Genomic DNA, 17,873 nt, shown 5'->3' with positions numbered 1-17,873 from the left:
ATTGTTCAGAAGTTACCTCTACATACTATTTTGTGTACATATGGAATTATCACCCAGAAATGAAGTGTTTTAAGATCAAACATACTACAGCACAAATATTAAATAGCAAAATTCATTCTCAGAAAGAGTCGGAGTGCTCATATTAGACGCTTTAACTTTTATTTATCTGCCTAGATTCTAGTATAGCATCCACAATCTTAGTATCTGAGCATTCACATACATGAATGAATTTGCCCTCACAAGACTTGTGACGTAAGGTATTTACAGGCAATAGAGAGACTAAAAGCCTGATCAGAGCACTTTGAAGTTATGGGAAAGACTCCCACTGAATGTAATAGGCTTTGGAACAAGTCCTAACTACAAGACCATCTTTCCTCTCCTTCTTTAAATCAATAAGTGATTATGTAGGTTTCACATCTCTTACATTTCCTTCACTATTCAACAAAATATCTTAATTTTACTGTACACCGAATAGCATCACAGGGTGCGCTCACCAGAGAAAAAGCATCTTCTTACAAAAGCACATACCATACATTCACATCAGGTAATTTTTTTAGTATTTCTTATTTCCTTAAAGCCTGGATAAAAATGGCTGTGGTAACAATTAGTAAACCATGTACCAGTCCTGGGGAAGAACACCAGTTGTTTAGGTGGACAGAAACAGTAGTACCACAAACATTTTAATTTAGTTTTAGTTTCTTTAATGAGACTTTCAGATTGAAAAAAGAAGAATCAGTACCATGTGACCAGCCAGCTAACCTCAGGCTAGCAGCAAGTGCTCCAGTTTAAGAACCCCTGACTGAATGAAATAAAAGGTTCAAAAATAACATTTGGCAATTTTCTTCTTCCACTCCATTCCTGGCCAACTTTTATCAACAATTTAGTCTGTCCTCACATGCATATGCAATATTTGGGTTGTTTGGTTCAAGCCACTCTCCATTAACAAAGATATGAGAAATTCAAACTAGGTATAAGAATATTTTTTTCATTGACAAATCTGTATTGTTAAATTATAAAAACATTGCTATGAAATAAAATTACTGATAGATTCAGCTATTATCAAAAAGCTAAATCACGTAAAACTAAAGAAGACCCAGGCTACGTACAGTGAGCTAGCAAAGTATTAAAAAGAAAATAAGATACTAACTTTGAGATTGGATAGGCAGTTGTTGAGGAAAATATGCCATCTGTTTAAAAAGAATTGCTTCTGACTGACACAAAGCAGGCATGTTACCAAAGGATACAAAGCCTAAATAGAAAGAAAGATGATACAGAATTATTTGTATGTCAACAAAACATCAAACTAATTTAACATTAGAACCACTGTACATTTAGAGTCCTAGAGCCCCTTCGTTATGCTATATGCACCAGCCAACATAAACACATGGTTCAATAACATAATTTAAAAGGAATGTTTCTCTAAAGCTGTTATGAATTTGTATGGTTTACTTTGTACAGATGTAGAATTACATTTGCACCAAAACCAATCAAATGCCTAACTATATCACTGTTCATAAATCCTAAAAATGAACCAAAATTTTGGAGCATCACAGGGCTAATTTCTGTGTCAGTTAACTGAAAAATGTAGTAGCTGGGGAATTACTTTGCGTACCATACTCAGCATTAGAATCCCCATAGTCCATTGTTTGTTGTTTACAGAAGACCTAACTCCCCTTAGAATCCATGGTCATTTATTTGAAGACCTGTCGGATCCCAGGGGCACATGGTTTAAATTATGGTCAAAATATAAGCCTTCTGGAGGGTAGTTACTCAGAATGTAAAAACAGGCAAGACAAAGGATAGAAAATCAAACACTGTGTGCGCTGTTCTTTTCCCAAATCTGTTCTGACCAATGTTTGACATTTGCATTGCTATTGTTAAGATAAAAGATTAGGCTAAAAGTCAGGAATAAATGCTGATTTTGGCAGTGACCTTGCTGTTCCAAACTCCTCCTCTGGGTCAGTTCTTATTTAAATGCAGCCAGGTCAGGCCTTTAAAAAACAATGACCAAAGAGGAGGCAGCTTTCTGCACCATAAACACACCTTGAGTCTTAAAACTAACTCTAAAATTTTAGCCTCAGGCTTGCCCCTAAATATAAACCTCACTGTAATATCCAAATCCTGTTTCTCTCAACCTAGGGCACACATTGTCTGTAGCTAGTTCAAAGGTAGAAAAACTACGGCCCACGGGACCATTCTGCCCAGCCCCTGAGCTCCTGGCCCAGGGAGGCTACCCCAGCCCCTCCCCCGCTGTCCTCCCTCCCCCGCAGCCTCAGCTCACTGCGCCGCTGGCGCAACGCTCTGGGCAGTGGGGCTGTGAGTTCCTGGGGCAGCGCAGCTCTGTGACCCGGTGCTCTGTGCTGCGCGGTGGCATAGCTGGCTCCAGCCGGGTGGCATGGCTGCCTGTTCTGGTGCTCTCAGCGGCACGGCCGTAGCGCCACCAGCCACCGGTGCTCCAGGCAGTGCGGTAAGGGGGCAGGGAGTGAGGGGGGAGGGGGTTGGATAGAGGGCAGGGGAGTTCGGGGGTGGTTGGGGCCGGGGGTGTGGATAGGGGTCAGGACAGTCAGAGGGCAGGGAACAGGGGGGTTGAATGGGGGCAGGGGTTCCGGGGGTGGTTAGGGAGAAGGGGTGGTTGGATGGGGCAGGGGTCCCGGGAGGGTGGGAAGTCAGGAAGGAGAGGGGGGTTGGATGGGGATGTGGGGGACAGTTGGGGCGGCAGTTCCGGAGGCGGTCAGGGAGCAGGGAGACGGGATAGTTGGATAGGGTAGGGGTTCGGGAGGGCAGTCAGGAAGGAGGGGGGGTTGGATGGGGTGACGGGGGTCAGTTAGGGGCAGGAATCCCGGGGGGCCAGCAGGGGGCAAGAAGCAGTGGGGATCGGATAGGGGCGGGGCCTGGGCCGTGCCTGGCTGTTAGGAGAGCCACAGCCTCCCCTAACAAGCCCTCCATACAATTTCTGAAACCCGATATGGCCCTCATGCCAAAATGTGTGCCTGCCCCTGAGCTAGTTTAACTCAAAGTTCACTGACACATAAGACCAAATACATATAACTTTTTAGCGTTCTACATCAAAACACACAGAAATACAGTACCCAGAGGAGAATTAAAGCTTCCTCACAAAAGGCTTCCTCACCAGACTGATAAACATCATGTATGTGGCAGATGAACAGCCCCTACAGGCAGAGCTGTCCCTTGGGTACGGTGAATTGGGGCGACCGCCCCAGGCCCCGTGCTTTGGGGGCCCCTGCGCCTCAATAAAATCTTGAGAGGCAAGTAGGGAGATGAGGTGGGAGGGGTGAGGAGGCAAACGGGGAGGCGAGTGGCTAGCAGCAGGCAGGCGGGTGGGGGTTGTGAGGAGGAGCCCCCATACCAAAACTTCCCCCTCTGCCCAGCGCCTCCTGCCTGCTGGCGAGCCCCGCCAATCAGCACCTCCCCTCCCTCTCCGTGCCTACCACCTGCCACGGATCAGTTGTTTCGCAGCATCAGGAGGTGCTGGTGGAGAGGGGAGCGAGAGCACAGTGTGCTCATGGGAGGCACTGGAACTGGGCAGGGAAGAGGCAGGGCGGGGGTGGAGCAGGTGTGGGAAGAAGCAGGGTGGGGGTGGGGCCTGGGCGGAGCCAGGGGGGAGCAACCCCCAGAAGATTAGAAACTTGGTGCCTATGTCCCGAGCCTCGCACCCCCCGAGGGAGGGCCCTGCCTATAGGACAAAATAGGTTACATGCATATTGAGTGAACAATGACTAATAATCCCCAAAACATAATTCTCATAGCAAAAGCTCATCCCCTAAAATTTAAAGTAGCTTGTATTCTTGTTTAAAGAAGGCCAATAGCCCTTCCCTTGGAGATGTCTGCAGCTACTGCTATCACTGCTAGCTGCTTACCATTCTTTTCTTCTTTGCAATGTTTGCTTTTCTAATAGATCATCCCAGGAGCAATGTTCCCTCTAATTTTTGACAGGCTTTGTGCGCAAAAAAATTCTTTTGTGCAAATTGTTGTGCTTCTGTGCAAAATTTTGTGAGTGCAGTGTTTCGTCATGTGCGTGGGGTTTAGGATCTGTGTGCACGCGCACACGCGCACAGCTTAGAGGGAACAGTGCCCAGGAGTCTATTCTATTTCATTACTTTTCATTATGTGGTATCTGTATGTGAGCAATCACACAGAAAGGCCCCAACTCTATCCCTTACTCAAATTGAGTAGCATTTACTCTAGTGAGTAGCTCCATTATCTGCAATGAGATTATTTGTTTAGGAAAGTTCTACTCAGCATAAGGATTGGAGGGAGGCAGTGACCATGAGATGGTCGAGTTCAGGATCCTGACACAAGGAAGAAAGGAGAGCAGCAGAATACGGACCCTGGATTTCAGAAAAGTAGACTTTGACTCCCTCAGGCAACTGATGGGCAGGATCCCCTGGGAGAATAACACGAGGGGGAAAGGAGTCCAGGAGAGCTGGCTGTATTTTAAATAATCCTTATTGAGGTTACAGGGACAAACCATCCTGATGTGTAGAAAGAATAGTAAATATGGCAGGCTTAACAGTAAAAAGAAAAGGAGTACTTGTGGCACCTTAGAGACTAACAAATTTATTTGAGCATAAGCTTTCATGAGCTACAGCAAGTGAGCTGTAGCTCACGAAATCTTATGCTCAAATAAATTTGTTAGTCTCTAAGGTGCCACAAGTACTCCTTTTTTTTTGGGAATACAGACTAACACGGCTGCTACTCTGAAACCAGGCTTAACAGTGAAATCCTTGCTGATCTTAAACACAAAAAAAGAAGCTTACAAGAAGCGAAAGATTGGACAAATGACCAGGGAAGAGTATAAAAATATTGCTCAGGCATGCAGGAGTGAAATCAGGAAGGCCAAATCATACTTGGAGTTGCAGCTAGCAAGAGATGTTAAGAGTAACAAGAAGGGTTTCTTCAGGTATGTTAGCAACAAAAAGAAAGTCAAGGAAAGTGTGGGACCCTTAATGAATGAGGGAGGCAACCTAGTGACAGAGGATGTGGAAAAAGCTAATGTACTCAATGCTTTTTTTGCCTCGGTCTTCACGAACAAGGTCAGCTCCCAGACTACTGCACTGGGCAGCACAGCATGGGGAGGAGGTGACCAGCCCTCTGTGGAGAAAGAAGTGGTTTGGGACTATTTAGAAAAGCTGGAAGAGCACAAGTCCATGGGGCCAGATGTGCTGCATCCAAGAGTGCGGAAGGAGTTGGTGGATGTGATTGCAGAGCCATTGGCCACTATCTTTGAAAACTCATGGCGATCGGGGGAGGTCCCGGACGACTGGAAAAAGGCTAATGTAGTGCCCATCTTTAAAAAAAGGGAAGGAGGAGGATCCGGGGAACGACAGGCCAGTCAGCCTCACCTCAGTCCCTGGAAAAATCATGGAGCAGGTCCTCAAGGAATCAATTCTGAAGCACTTAGACGAGAGGAAAGTGATCAGGAACAGTCAGCATGGATTCACCAAGGGTAAGTCATGCGTGACTAATCTAATTGCCTTCTATGATGAGATAAGTGGCTCTGTGGATGACGGGAAAGCAGTGGACGTGTTATTCCTTGACTTTAGCAAAACTTTTGATACGGTCTCCCACAATATTCTTGCCAGCAAGGTAAAGAAGTATGAGCTGGATGAATGGACTACAAGGTGGATAGATTATCGGGCTCAACGGGTAGCGATCAATGGCTCTGTGTCTAGGTGGCCGCCAGTATCAAGCGGAGTGCCCCAAGGGTTGGTCCTGGGGCCAGTTTTGTTCAATATCTTCATTAACGATCTGGAGGATGGCGTGGATTGCATCCTCAGCAAGTTTGCAGATGACACTAAACTGGGAGGAGTGGTAGATACACTGGAGGGTAGGGATAGGATACAGAGGGACCTAGACAAATGAGAGGATTGGGCCAAAAGAAATCTGATGAGGTTCAACAAGGACAAGTGCTGAGTCCTGCACTTAGGACGGAAGAATCCCATGCACCGCTAGAGTCTAGGGACCGAAGAGCTAGGCAGCAGTTCTGCAAAAAGGACCTAGGAGTTACAGTGGACGAGAAGCTGGATATAAGGCAACAGTGTACCCTTGTTGCCAAGAAGGCCAATGGGATTTTGGGATGTATAAGTAGGGGCATTGCCAGCAGATCGAGGGATGTGATCATTCCCCTCTATTCGACATTGGTGAGGCCTCATCTGGAGTACTGTGTCCAGTTTTGGGCCCCACACTACAAGAAGGATGTGGAAAAATTGGAAAGCATCCAGCAGAGGGCAACATAAATGATTAGGGGACTGGAACACATGACTTATGAGGAGAGGCTGAGAGAACTGGGATTGTTTAGTCTGCAGAAGAGAAGAATGAAATGGAATTTGATAGCTGCTTTCAACTACCTGAAAGGGGGTTCCAAAGAGGATGGATCTAGACTGTTCTCAGTGGTAGGAGATGACAGAACAAGAAGTAATGGTCAAATTGCAGTGGAGGAGGTTTAGGTTGGATATTAGGAAAAACTTTTTCACTAGGAGGGTGGTGAAGCACTGGAATGAGTTACCTAGGGAGGTGGTGGAATCTCCTTCCTTTGAGGTTTTTAAGGTCAGGCTTGACAAAGCCCTGGTTGGGATGTTTTAGTTGTGGATTGGTCCTGCTTTGAGCAGGGAGTTGGACTAGATGACCTCCTGAAGTCCCTTCCAACCCTGATATTCTATAATTCTATGATTGAAGAATTGGATCCTTAGTTTGCTGTAATTTCAACAAAGTGTTATCAGTGTGTCTGCATCCGCAACAGGGTTGGCTACACATGTGCCTAAAGGGAGAAATCCTGGCTCCATTGTAGCCAATGGCAAAACTACCACTGACTTCAATGGACGCAGAATTTCACCCAGAAAGAAGTATTTTGACTCCCTTCTGGAACTGGCTGGAGTAATGACAGCAGCAGTTACAAATGTGCCTGTACGAGTCCATCAATGAAATCTGATAGATATCCCAACCCTCAGAGAGATAGTGGGGGATAGGGAGGTCCTTTTGACTTTTACAAAAAATAAGAAAGGACCAATGAAAATTACTTTCTTTTCTTAAAAGCCCAAAGACTTCAAAATGGATTAACAGAAGCCTCAGTGCTGAGGTGCACTGACCCAGCTGGAAAGATAGAATGCTTGAGGCAGCCAGTGTCAACCTGACTCAGCGCTCCATTTAATCCACTTCAGCTATCGCTCCCAACAATACACTTTTATGCCACTGTAAATCTCTCAAGAAAATATGACATAGAGAGCTTCTTAGCCGACATGCGGTGTAAAAAGGCACTGCCATTTTAAAAGGTTGTTATATATTGGTTTGTTCCTGCTAAACATTACTTAACCACTTTGAGCTGTTCCCACTTGTCCCATTAGTTCTCACTTGACAGGCAATGCACTCTGTTAAGTTTTTCCTCTGTGCTAATGGTCAGACAAAACAGGTGTTGACCATTTTATAATAATAATTTGCAGGATCTGAAAACACCTAGAGGATTCAGACTAAAATAGATTGGATATAACATATACTTTTGAAATAGCAATTAATTGTACATTGAACCAGATGCAGATGAATGGTTTTGCAACCATTCTGCAAGCCCTTTTGAATCTTGCCTAGAGAGACTTCTAACAAAGAATTTTAGCTTCAGCCTCTCAGGATTACTTACCAGTGAGTGCTTCTTTCGAGAAGAAAGCTCGAGTGTTGTGTCATACAGGCTTTCAACAAAGTTCCTCAGACAGGGGACATTCACTTCATTTTTAACAGCCTGAAAAGAGATTTCATGTTAACACTGTTTTTCGTACATTGACTTTCGAATCTAACTTGAAAAAAGTCATGCAAATAAACAAACAAATAAAACTCACAGCAGCTACAGGGACAAGAATTTCAACGAACAGTCCTGCTAATGCATGCTTGATATCTTTGTCCTTCACTTCAAGGAAATAATGTGCACATTCCTGGCAGACGATTAAAGAGAAGAAAAAAAATTGCACATCAGGTGGAATAAAGACATCTCAGTGCTTGCTAAAAGCACATGTGATAGCTTTTGTTTCTCATACTGCAAAGAACATTTTATACGTCAATTAAGGTTTAGGTTCCACATTCACAATCTGCCCTGAGCATGAGGTAGTGCCTAGCCCCAGGAACAGATCAGGAGGGAATTGTGGCTCTGTCCATGACTCTCCATTTGCTTTAGCTTGTGCAGGCTAGTTAACTGGGGGGCCAAATGCAAGGCTTCCCACAATCCCCGTCCCTGCCTAGCCATCTGTGTGGGAGCAGTAGTAATAGCCCTGCATTTGGATCCATCTGGCACATAGCCAACAGAGGGGCATATGGAATCACCTTTTGCCTCTTTACTCCACCAAGTGGGCGCATGGACTAAAGGACAATCCTGCCCTAAATATTTTGGGTTAGATTATGTTTCAAGGACACACCTACAGTAATTCTGAGGGCATGAATTGTGGTTCAGAATGGAGCGGTTCACTGTGGAGGGTGGTAATTTATAACGGGGCTATACCTGCAATAAATTACTACCCCCATCCCCAAAGCTGTATTGGTCAGTGAGTAGAGGGGAAGGAGCCAAGGATGTGCCCATTCCACACTCCTCTCTCCTCAACTGCTCTGGAAACGGAGTAAACAGGCACCTAGCTCCAGTTACTCCTGCATATCTTGGCCCAAGGCCCAGACAGATACTCCTCCTCCTCCCTGGCTCTAGACACCATATAGGTCCCTAGCCACCCTCATGATTTGCCTCCACCCCTTCCTGTGAAGATCATTTTTTCCCCATTGATGATAATTCACATTAAGTGCTCTCAGGTCTTGATCAACATTATCCCTCCATCATCTTCTTCAATGGTTAGACACCACATGGATGTCCCTCCAAGAACAGCTTAGCTGGTCTGTCTTCTGCTGTCCTAAGTACATGCCCTGCCCACTGGAGTTGTTGAGATTTCACTACATTTACTATAATTTTGGTTCTTCATAGACTTCCAACAATTCCCTATTAGAATCTGCTCTATACATCATTCTCCCTTACTACCCGCAAAACTCATATCAAGACTTTATTTCTGAAGATAGTTAGCTGCCTTTCTTCCTTTTTAGCAAGAAGCCAGGTGTCTCATCCATATAAAATATAGGCTTTATAAGGGTTTTCCTTCTATCTTCTACAATAGCTAGGTCATCAGCACATCCAATGAGTTGGTGAAGGCCCTTTATAAATTCACCCCATCCTGAGAATTCTGCAATTATCAGACCACTTTTTCCATAGCTACATAAAAGGGTATCGGGGACAGTGCGTCTCCCTGCCTTAGTTAGCACACAGCCTATATAGTATACCAGGACGGTTCTTACTATCTTTTCCTCTCTTGCCTGGCGTGTAAACCAATTTACAATATAGCCCATAGTTTATAATTATTATACTGTAAATATATGTGTAAAGTGCAAGCTGTATTATGAAACACATCAAGTATGTCTGATTTTAATACATACTTTTAGCACCTATTATAATTATTATATTCTGTGTGTGATGGTAAGTTTGGCACACAGATAGTATGGTGATGATTACAGTTCAAAAATCTAGATAGATTCAATTCGAGTCCTGCTTTCACTAAATGGGAATTTTTGCCATTGCCTTCAAAGGGAGCAAGAATGGGCCCCAATAGCACTGTACTATCAGAAAACACTACCATTTATTCATACCAATGTACATTTCACACACACAAAATCGTGCAACATGACACCTCCATATAACTTATAAGAAAATATGTCAGCATTCATGAATGTGGCTGCACACATGGAAACATAACCAATATGGAGTGTGGGTGTGCTGCTCCAAAGAGAAGAGGAAAAAGAGATTGTTTCTATGTTGCTAAATATGATATAAAGCATTTTGCCAAAATAAGACTTATGCAGTTGCTATTTAGGTTTTATAGAAAACAAAAAATATATTTGTATTAATATTTCAAATATTTACTTTAGGACACCTAACATGACCATAGGGTATATTGATTTTTGTCTATGAGAAATCTTCGCTCAGCTAGTCTCCATACACAGGCCAGTAAAAAAGCATGTATTTTTAATAGGATTTTTTAAAAAAATTAATGGTGACTGCCAATGTGTCCATCTGTCACAAAAAATGCCCACAGGGAAAAAGAATAAAGATACCCACATGTAAGCTAATCTTTTAGGAATCGTGTCCTTTGCGCATTAAGGACCAACAAATGAGGATTTTTTTTTCATGTTCTAATATGATTTCCCCCACCTTTTACAGCTCGATATAATTTGGCAAATTAAGCTGTTTTAAGACAGCTCAAGTGTGGTCTACATCAAAGAATGTTACCTGCATAAACTGAAGAGAGGCTTCAAAGTCCTCCACGGGATACATCTTAATGCGAAAGAATTTCATCCCCATTATTAGACTGATAATGCTTTGAACCATGTATGGGCTTTGCTCTTTATGCCGCAGCTCTTTTAATTCTGCCATGAATTTCTTCTTCACAGCAGGAAATCTATGAAATCACACTGGTTAGTTACAAAACAATAGACTGGTAGTAAGGTTTGACATGTATTGTAAGGTACCTAGAAGAGAAACAATAAAAGAGATATATTATTACATCTCTTTTATTCTATAATTAATCATTATTTGAGTTTTAATATATCTTACTAGGTGTGGTATTTTTACTTAGGGTATCTGTGTGTGTGCACTGTCCTCTGAGATGCCTCCCTCTCTCATCCCCAACATTTTCCCAGTAGTTCAAAACCTCTTCATTAAGTTGCCACATCTTTATGGTCAAAGATGGCTGAACATAACTCCCTTAGTGCCTGTAAACATTAAAGCTAGATTGACACGATGGATAGATCGAGAGCAATGCAAAATGCTCCCCTTCCTCCCAAAAGCTGAGTGTACTGTTTCCACAGCATTCTCAGTCCCCATAAGCTTGGAGAATGAGAAAAAATCTAATTGCCTGATCTTAGACCTCTCACATTACTGCATCTAATGAATTTTCCAAATTTTAATTCACTGTGCTTCTTTTTATACATAAGATAACTCTACCATAAAATAAACCCTCATAGTTTTTTGAAAATCCAGGATAAAAGACATTTTTATTGCAAGCATGTGCCAAGTTTTCAAAGGAAAATGTTCGAATGATAACCATAAAAATGTTCAGATAGGTTGTGCTAGCCTTCAGGTTTTCCTGATCGTTGTTACAACACCACAGTATCTTAGGTACCAGAGATAATTTCTATTCCAAGTGTAAGAAAATACTGTGGTTTCTCAGATATTACAGGGTAGTAAGTAACTGATGGTAAATGCTGATTTTTTAATGGCATCCACTATACCAATATGTTTTAGAAGGTGGTGGTATTATTTGACATACACTGGGAAACTGCAACTTTACAGGTTTCAGAGTAGCAGCCATGTTAGTCTGTATCCGCAAAAAGAAAAGGAGTACTTGTGGCACCTTAGAGACTAAGAAATGTATTTGCGCATAAGCTTTCGTGAGCTACAGCTCACTTCATCAGATCTGATGAAGTGATTTGTAGCTCACGAAAGTTTATGCTCAAATAAATTTGTTAGTCTCTAAGGTGCCACAAGTAGTCCTTTTCTTTTTTCAACTTTACAGTGTACTTTGCCCAAGGACATTTCAATCATGCATTGTCATCCAAGGACATGGAACAGAAATCTGCTATGATAAAGGTTACAATTTTTAATTCCATGTTGGTAGCTCATCCACTCTAACTTTTGTGACAAAGTTCCTGCTCTACCTTGGTAGGTCTTGCGCTTATTGGCGGATTTGCTCGCCTTGGAGCTTCATGGCAGCCCTCAGCTTGGCCGTTTTTCTGAACCCATAGTCCAAGTCAACTCCTCCTGTGTCTGACCAGGAATTGGGAGGATTTGTAGGGAACCCAGGCCCGCCCTCTACTCCGGGTTCCAGCCCAGGGCCCTGTGGATTGCAGCTGTCTAGAGTGCCTTCTGGAACAGCTGTGCAACAGCTGCAACTCCCTGGGCTACTTCCCCATGGTCTCCTCCCAACACCTTCTTTATCCTCACCATAGGACCTTCCTCCTGGTGTCTGATTTGCTTGTACACCTCAGTCCTCCAACAGTCTGCGTTCTCACTCTCAGCTCCTAGTGCCTCTTGCTCCCAGCTCCTCACATGCACACCACAAAATGAAGTGAGCTCGTTTTTAAAACCCAGGTGCCCTGATTAGCCTGCCTTAGTTGATTCTAGCAGCTTCTTGATTCGCTGCAGGTGTTCTTAACAGCCTGTCTTAATTGTCTCCAGAAGGTTCCTGATTGTTCTGGAACCTTCTCTGTTACCTTACCAAGGGAAAAGGGACCTACTTAGCCTGGGCCTAATATATCTGCCTTCTATTACTCTCCTATAGCCATCTGGCCTGACCCTGTCACACTTTCTATTTAAGATTCAACCTAGATTGATTTTGCATAGTAAACAAGAGATATATGATATAGTAATTCCCTCAAATCTGTTGTTCAAACATAACTCTTTTTCAATTTGCCACCGCAGAATAAACATTTTAAAAAATTGAATATCGATAATAATGTAGGTAGAATCTTTTAAACAATTATTTAAAACACATTAACGCCACCAATGTTAATGCAGCTAAAATGGTAAAAATCAGGCTGAAAATACACTCTTTAATATAGGCCCTGACCTGCAAACATTGGATCATGTGAGTACTCATATGAGTACTTTAGTCATGAGAGTAGTTGTATGAGCAGTCTCAAAGAAGTCAATGGGACTACCAATATGTGTAAAATCAAATATATGTGCAGGTAGTTTTAGGATCAGGCCTATAGTAATGAGATTAATTAAAATTTTATGGAAACTGAGATCACAAACCATATAAATGAGAAAATGATTCTGCAAATTTTTTGTGTAGGTGAACTTTTATGAATGTGGAGATCCCAACTGATTTCCATAGGACTCCATGCAAATGCAGTAGTATGCCCGGGCACAAGAAGCTGCAAGATCGAGACCTTATTGTGTTTCCACAAAAACTCCTCTTATTTACACATGATCACTTTGTACAATTCAATGACTTATCCACCAACGATACCAAATTATTACATATGTACTCTCATGTCATCTGTTTTCCTTGTAATTCAGTAATCATTCAGGAATCCTGGCTCAATAGCTAACAAATGAAATTTAAATTTCCTGATGGATGTCTTACTGGTGAATAGAGATGGGTGAGAATTGCAAAAATATTTCTATGAATATTATATTAAATTATTAAACAAATGTACTTTGTACTGCTCATGCCCCTTTTCTGTTTGCTTTCTTTAAACATTTATGCAATCAAGTTTTACTAGTATGGATGCTTTTCAATAGCAAATTTTAAGCTTGTGGGCTTGAATATTTGTAGAAAGTGGGCTTCAAAATTTATTTTCTCTGAGCATTCACACCAGGAAATCAGTGATAAGAAACAATACCATGAGACTTATGCGACCTAGCATAAGCAAGCAATACGGTTTTAATTTTGGATTTTGTTACTTCATGTAGCAAGCCATTGAGTATATGAAACTTCTAAAAAAAATTCATTGAATAATCTTGAAAAATTTAAAAAAATCTTGATCTATACACAATTATCCCATGAATAAAATAAGAGGTAAAAATGTAATTAAAAAAAGCAGGATAGGTGCTTCTTTTTGATTATTGTGCTAGTAACTGCTTATGGCTCTGTTTACTATTAAACAGAATTCAGGACTGGAACCATAAATTGAAAACTCAGGGAGGAAAACAGGTGAAAGGGACAGAGGTGGGGAAGAGACTAAACACAGAAATTAGATAGGGGAAAGAATGAGGAGGCACAGGGGAAAGAAACCGACTTCCTTGAGGAGACTAGTATACAGCAGTCTTGTGTATCTTTTTAAAACAAAACTATGTAACCATCTATGTGTAACACCTTTGGGGTTTAGAGAACATGGCCCCTTTAAATCTTTTTCCTAAGGAGGGAGGGGGAGCAGTGAGAGAAAGGAGGGAAACTCCATGGTGTGGCTCTGGAGCTCCAGAGAGAGGGCGAAGGGCTGCAGCCTGTAGGCCCTCAAAAAGAGAAGCAGTAGAGAACTTGCCTGAAGCCTGGGAAGGACAGAGCTGCTGACTGGGGACACCCCAGGACAGGAGCCAGGAGAAGCATTGTGCCAGGGAGGAATCGCCCGAGAAGGACAGGCTGGAGCTGGACCCAGTATCACTGGTGCCCAGAGCTGCAGAGGGCTGTGAGCACTGGGGCTTGTGACTCTGCACTGGGAATAAGGAGGGAAGCTACTAGCTAGTTAAGTGGGGAGGTCGCTCTGTGTGGCTTTGCAGAGAACGGCAGAAGAGGGCACTGGAGGGGTTTGTTGGGGAAAGTTCACTGGTGCCGAAGACGACCAGGAGCACCCAAGACTCACCACTGGACTGGAACTTTGCTCAGGACTCCTGAACTCCGTGTGCAGACACGTTGCTCGGTGTCTGCCCTTTCAGACAGGTCTGCTACCACTGGGCCTGTGGGGCTTGGTTTGAATGCAAACCTGTTTTACCGCTCCCCCTGTATTTCCCCCTGTTGTTTTTCTCCTCTCATCCCTCTGTAAATAAATATTTTCCTTTCTTATATCCATTGTACTTTTCCTGTGGGTGGGTGTGTTCACTCTGGGGGGTTTGGAACAGGTGCCCCTGGGTGGAAGGGATTTTTCCTGCTGCATTCCTGCGCATGCCTTCCCTTGCTCAGAGCTGCCTGCAGATACGAGGGCGCTAAAGTGACATATACATCGCTATTACTGTGTTCAGCAATCACATGAGTTTACTTTCTTTAACCTCCCACACAACGTCTCTGTGAGTTATCATTTCTTTCTGTTGTTTTTGTCATGACTTAAAGCCCAGTCCTGCAAACACTAAGTGTGGGGCCTGCTTCCACAAACAGTTCCCTGACTCTAATATAATTAATAACAATGTATATTAACAAAGAACAATATAAAAAAAATGGACAGAAACAAAATATAAATAAAAGAACTAGCGATATAAAAAAAGAATATGTTAAAAAAGGGAATGGAAAAAGAGAAAAAAACACTTGCAACTTTAAGGTTATTAAACTAACCAATATTTTGCTTCATTCATGTTCATTTCAACCTAAAAATAACTTTGACCATTTTTTGACAAAATAGCAGCAGGTCCCAAAATTATCTTTATGATGTTAGTTTAATCTCCAAAAAATGCACCACTTAAATTTAGTTCTAAACTGCAATAATTGTGAACATTTAAAAAATGTTTCCATGACTGGGTATGGGTCATTTTTAGCTTTGCCAAGTTAGGGAAAGAATGGAACATAGTAGAAAGACTCATTCAAATTAGGTCTCTCCATCCCTTTAGGCTGTGAACATTTAAAAAAATGTGAACATTTAAAACATTTTAAAAAATATTTCCTTGACTGGGTATGGGTCATTTTTAGCTTTGCCAAGTTAGGGAAAGAAAGGCACATAGTAGAAAGACTCATTCAAATTAGGTCTCTCCATCCCTTTAGGCTTTCCACAGATAGCATTTGTGATGAAAACTAAAGCTGTTGCAGTCTGGTTGAATGTCGCTAGAATTGCTTGACTGGATGTAGAAGCCTAGTCTGCACCTTCTGTGATTCCATAGGCTCCCGTGCGATGAAACATTTTGGAGAACAGAGTGCTCAGGTGAAAAGATTTACAGTTTCTTTAAACTATAAAATAAAGAATATCAAAATATCCATGTTTCCAGAATGATAAAATTAAAATCTCTCAGCTTTCCAATAGGCAATGTATTTAAGTATACTTACTTAGCTTGCGCTAGCACACCTATTACTTCTGCATACAGGTCTGCAACAATGTGCATATTTCCAGTGTTAGGACCAAGGTACCTAGCAAGAAATAATCAGATGGTTGAGAAAGCACACTGCTTTAACTAGTACAATTTTATTAAACAATTCAGCAAGCAATTCTTTTTGTGTTTTGTGGGAAAGAGCCTTACCCTTCTTTATATTTAAAGTGCTTGAAAGCCAAGTTAATAACATCATGTACCAAACTGTCTATGACAGGATGAAGTGGAATCTGAAAGTACAAATAAAACATAACTGGCATGTGAATATTAAAGTTTATGCTTCATACTTCAGTGCCAATATTATTTTTGTATATCGTCCCTGAATAAATATTATACGAGCTGAAAAAGGGCTAAAAATATATAGATGGCTTAGTACTGAAAAGAAATATTTCACCTCTGAAAAATATGGCAAAATGAAGTCTATATTAATACTAAGTTCAATAAGATGTTTCCCATATGTGGGAAGAGAGGACAGAATAAATAAACAGTTGGTTTAGAAACCATTTTAGACTATTTATGTTATAAATATAAATTAATAATAATTTGAAAATTAGCCTGAGAGATGAAATACTGTACTTCACAATCATTTACTTCTTAAAGAATCATTTATTTTAAGGATCCCATACCTGTTTCAAAACTTCTATTAATACTAAAGAAAAAATAAAATCAATGGCTAAATCTCTTCTTTCCATTAGATAGTCTCGCTGCTGTTCATCACTGCAAAATCAAAACAAGAAATAAAACAGTAGTGAGATGTGTCTTATTTTATATAATAGGTCTGCATAAATTCTAAATATTCAAATAATCATAAATTGGGTTTTAGTTCCAGTTTTTCAAACTGTAATCCTGAATTAAAAAATGAAAGGCAGTACAATGACAGTCTCTTAAAATCTGGGATAAATAGAACAAGTACAGACCTGTCACATTCATCTATTTTCAGAAGTCGACATGCCCTCCTTTCACTTCCTCTCTCTCTGTTTCCAGCTCCAGAGACCCATGTTGGCTCCTTCTCCCTCAACACTCAGGTACTCCATTTTCTCTTTTTATGCTCTAATTGAGTGATGCTGAACTGAAATCTAGAGAGTGGATTTTGTATTTCGATCTCACTCTCAATGTTACTGTTTATTAAATAATCAATGGTTTTAAAGGTGGAAACAGTACCAGAGTGTTGTATTAGTCAGAAATTGTTTTAGGTCAAGATTTTCAAAAATAGGAGCCTGAAGTTAGATTCCCAAATCCACATGTAGATGCTTGCTTGACTGTTTAGAGTGCTGAACACACAGCAGCTCCCATTGAGATACATTTTTTAAACATGGGTACCTAAAGTCAGGCATCTAAATCCATAGTTAGACACCTAAATCATAGGCCTGGGTTTCAGAGGTCTGAGTACTAATAAATCCTGCTGAAGTCAAAGACCATTGACCAAATATGTATTTAATTGACTAACTTTACATTCAATTCTGAAAATTTTGGCCTCTGCATTTAAGAAGGGTTGAATTATAGTTTACTGTGTCATGCTGACTGAAGTTCTGTACTAAAAATTTGGGCATCGAAGTATATATTCATAATGTTAATGAATAATTTTTAGTCAGTGACAAGAAAATGAGACTTGAAAGAGCCTCAGACAATGTTTTCAAGATTATTTTCAGAAAAGATTTGTTTGGCTTTGTGAAGTTCAGTATCTTTTTCATATTCCAGTCAGATAGCATTAGAACTTAAAAAAAAAAAAGCCTAGTAGCATCAACCTCAACAGATTATATTTTATAATCACTACTGATTTTTGCTCCAATTGTAATCAAGTTCCCCAAAACAGAAAATCTTCAAGCTGGCCTAGTAACCAGACATCAATATCTAAATGCCCTGTAGTTACAGAGGTGACCTTGCAGGATTTTTTATAAATAAATACATAAGAACACAAGATTGTCCATCCCGGGTCAATGGATCAATGGTCCATCTAGCCTGGTATCCTGTCTTCCGACAATGGCCAATGCCAGGTGCTTCAGAGGGAATGAACCAAACAAGTAATCCTCTCTCCATTCTGAAAACTGACCTA

At 41.4% G+C, this 17,873-nt stretch overlaps 1 protein-coding gene across 7 annotated transcripts in view; it reads right to left on the bottom strand.

The window, feature by feature from the left end:
- FRY (FRY microtubule binding protein) overlaps positions 1-17,873 on the bottom strand; it is a 374,481-nt gene that overhangs the window by 169,645 nt on the left and 186,963 nt on the right. For all 7 annotated transcript variants that reach the window (XM_038411093.2, XM_043504385.1, XM_043504383.1 and 4 more), the window contains exons 5-11: positions 16,447-16,537; positions 15,971-16,050; positions 15,780-15,860; positions 10,319-10,487; positions 7,845-7,937; positions 7,649-7,747; positions 1,148-1,249 (exon numbers count right to left, since the gene is read on the bottom strand). In XM_038411093.2, coding sequence (XP_038267021.1) covers positions 1,148-1,249; positions 7,649-7,747; positions 7,845-7,937; positions 10,319-10,487; positions 15,780-15,860; positions 15,971-16,050; positions 16,447-16,537 — 715 coding nt within the window. The remainder of the gene's footprint in view (positions 1-1,147; positions 1,250-7,648; positions 7,748-7,844; positions 7,938-10,318; positions 10,488-15,779; positions 15,861-15,970; positions 16,051-16,446; positions 16,538-17,873) is intronic.

Source organism: Dermochelys coriacea, chromosome 1 (assembly GCF_009764565.3).
Source record: "Dermochelys coriacea isolate rDerCor1 chromosome 1, rDerCor1.pri.v4, whole genome shotgun sequence".
Taxonomy (NCBI): Eukaryota; Metazoa; Chordata; order Testudines; family Dermochelyidae; genus Dermochelys; species Dermochelys coriacea.
This window is presented reverse-complemented; position numbering and strand designations above follow the sequence as displayed.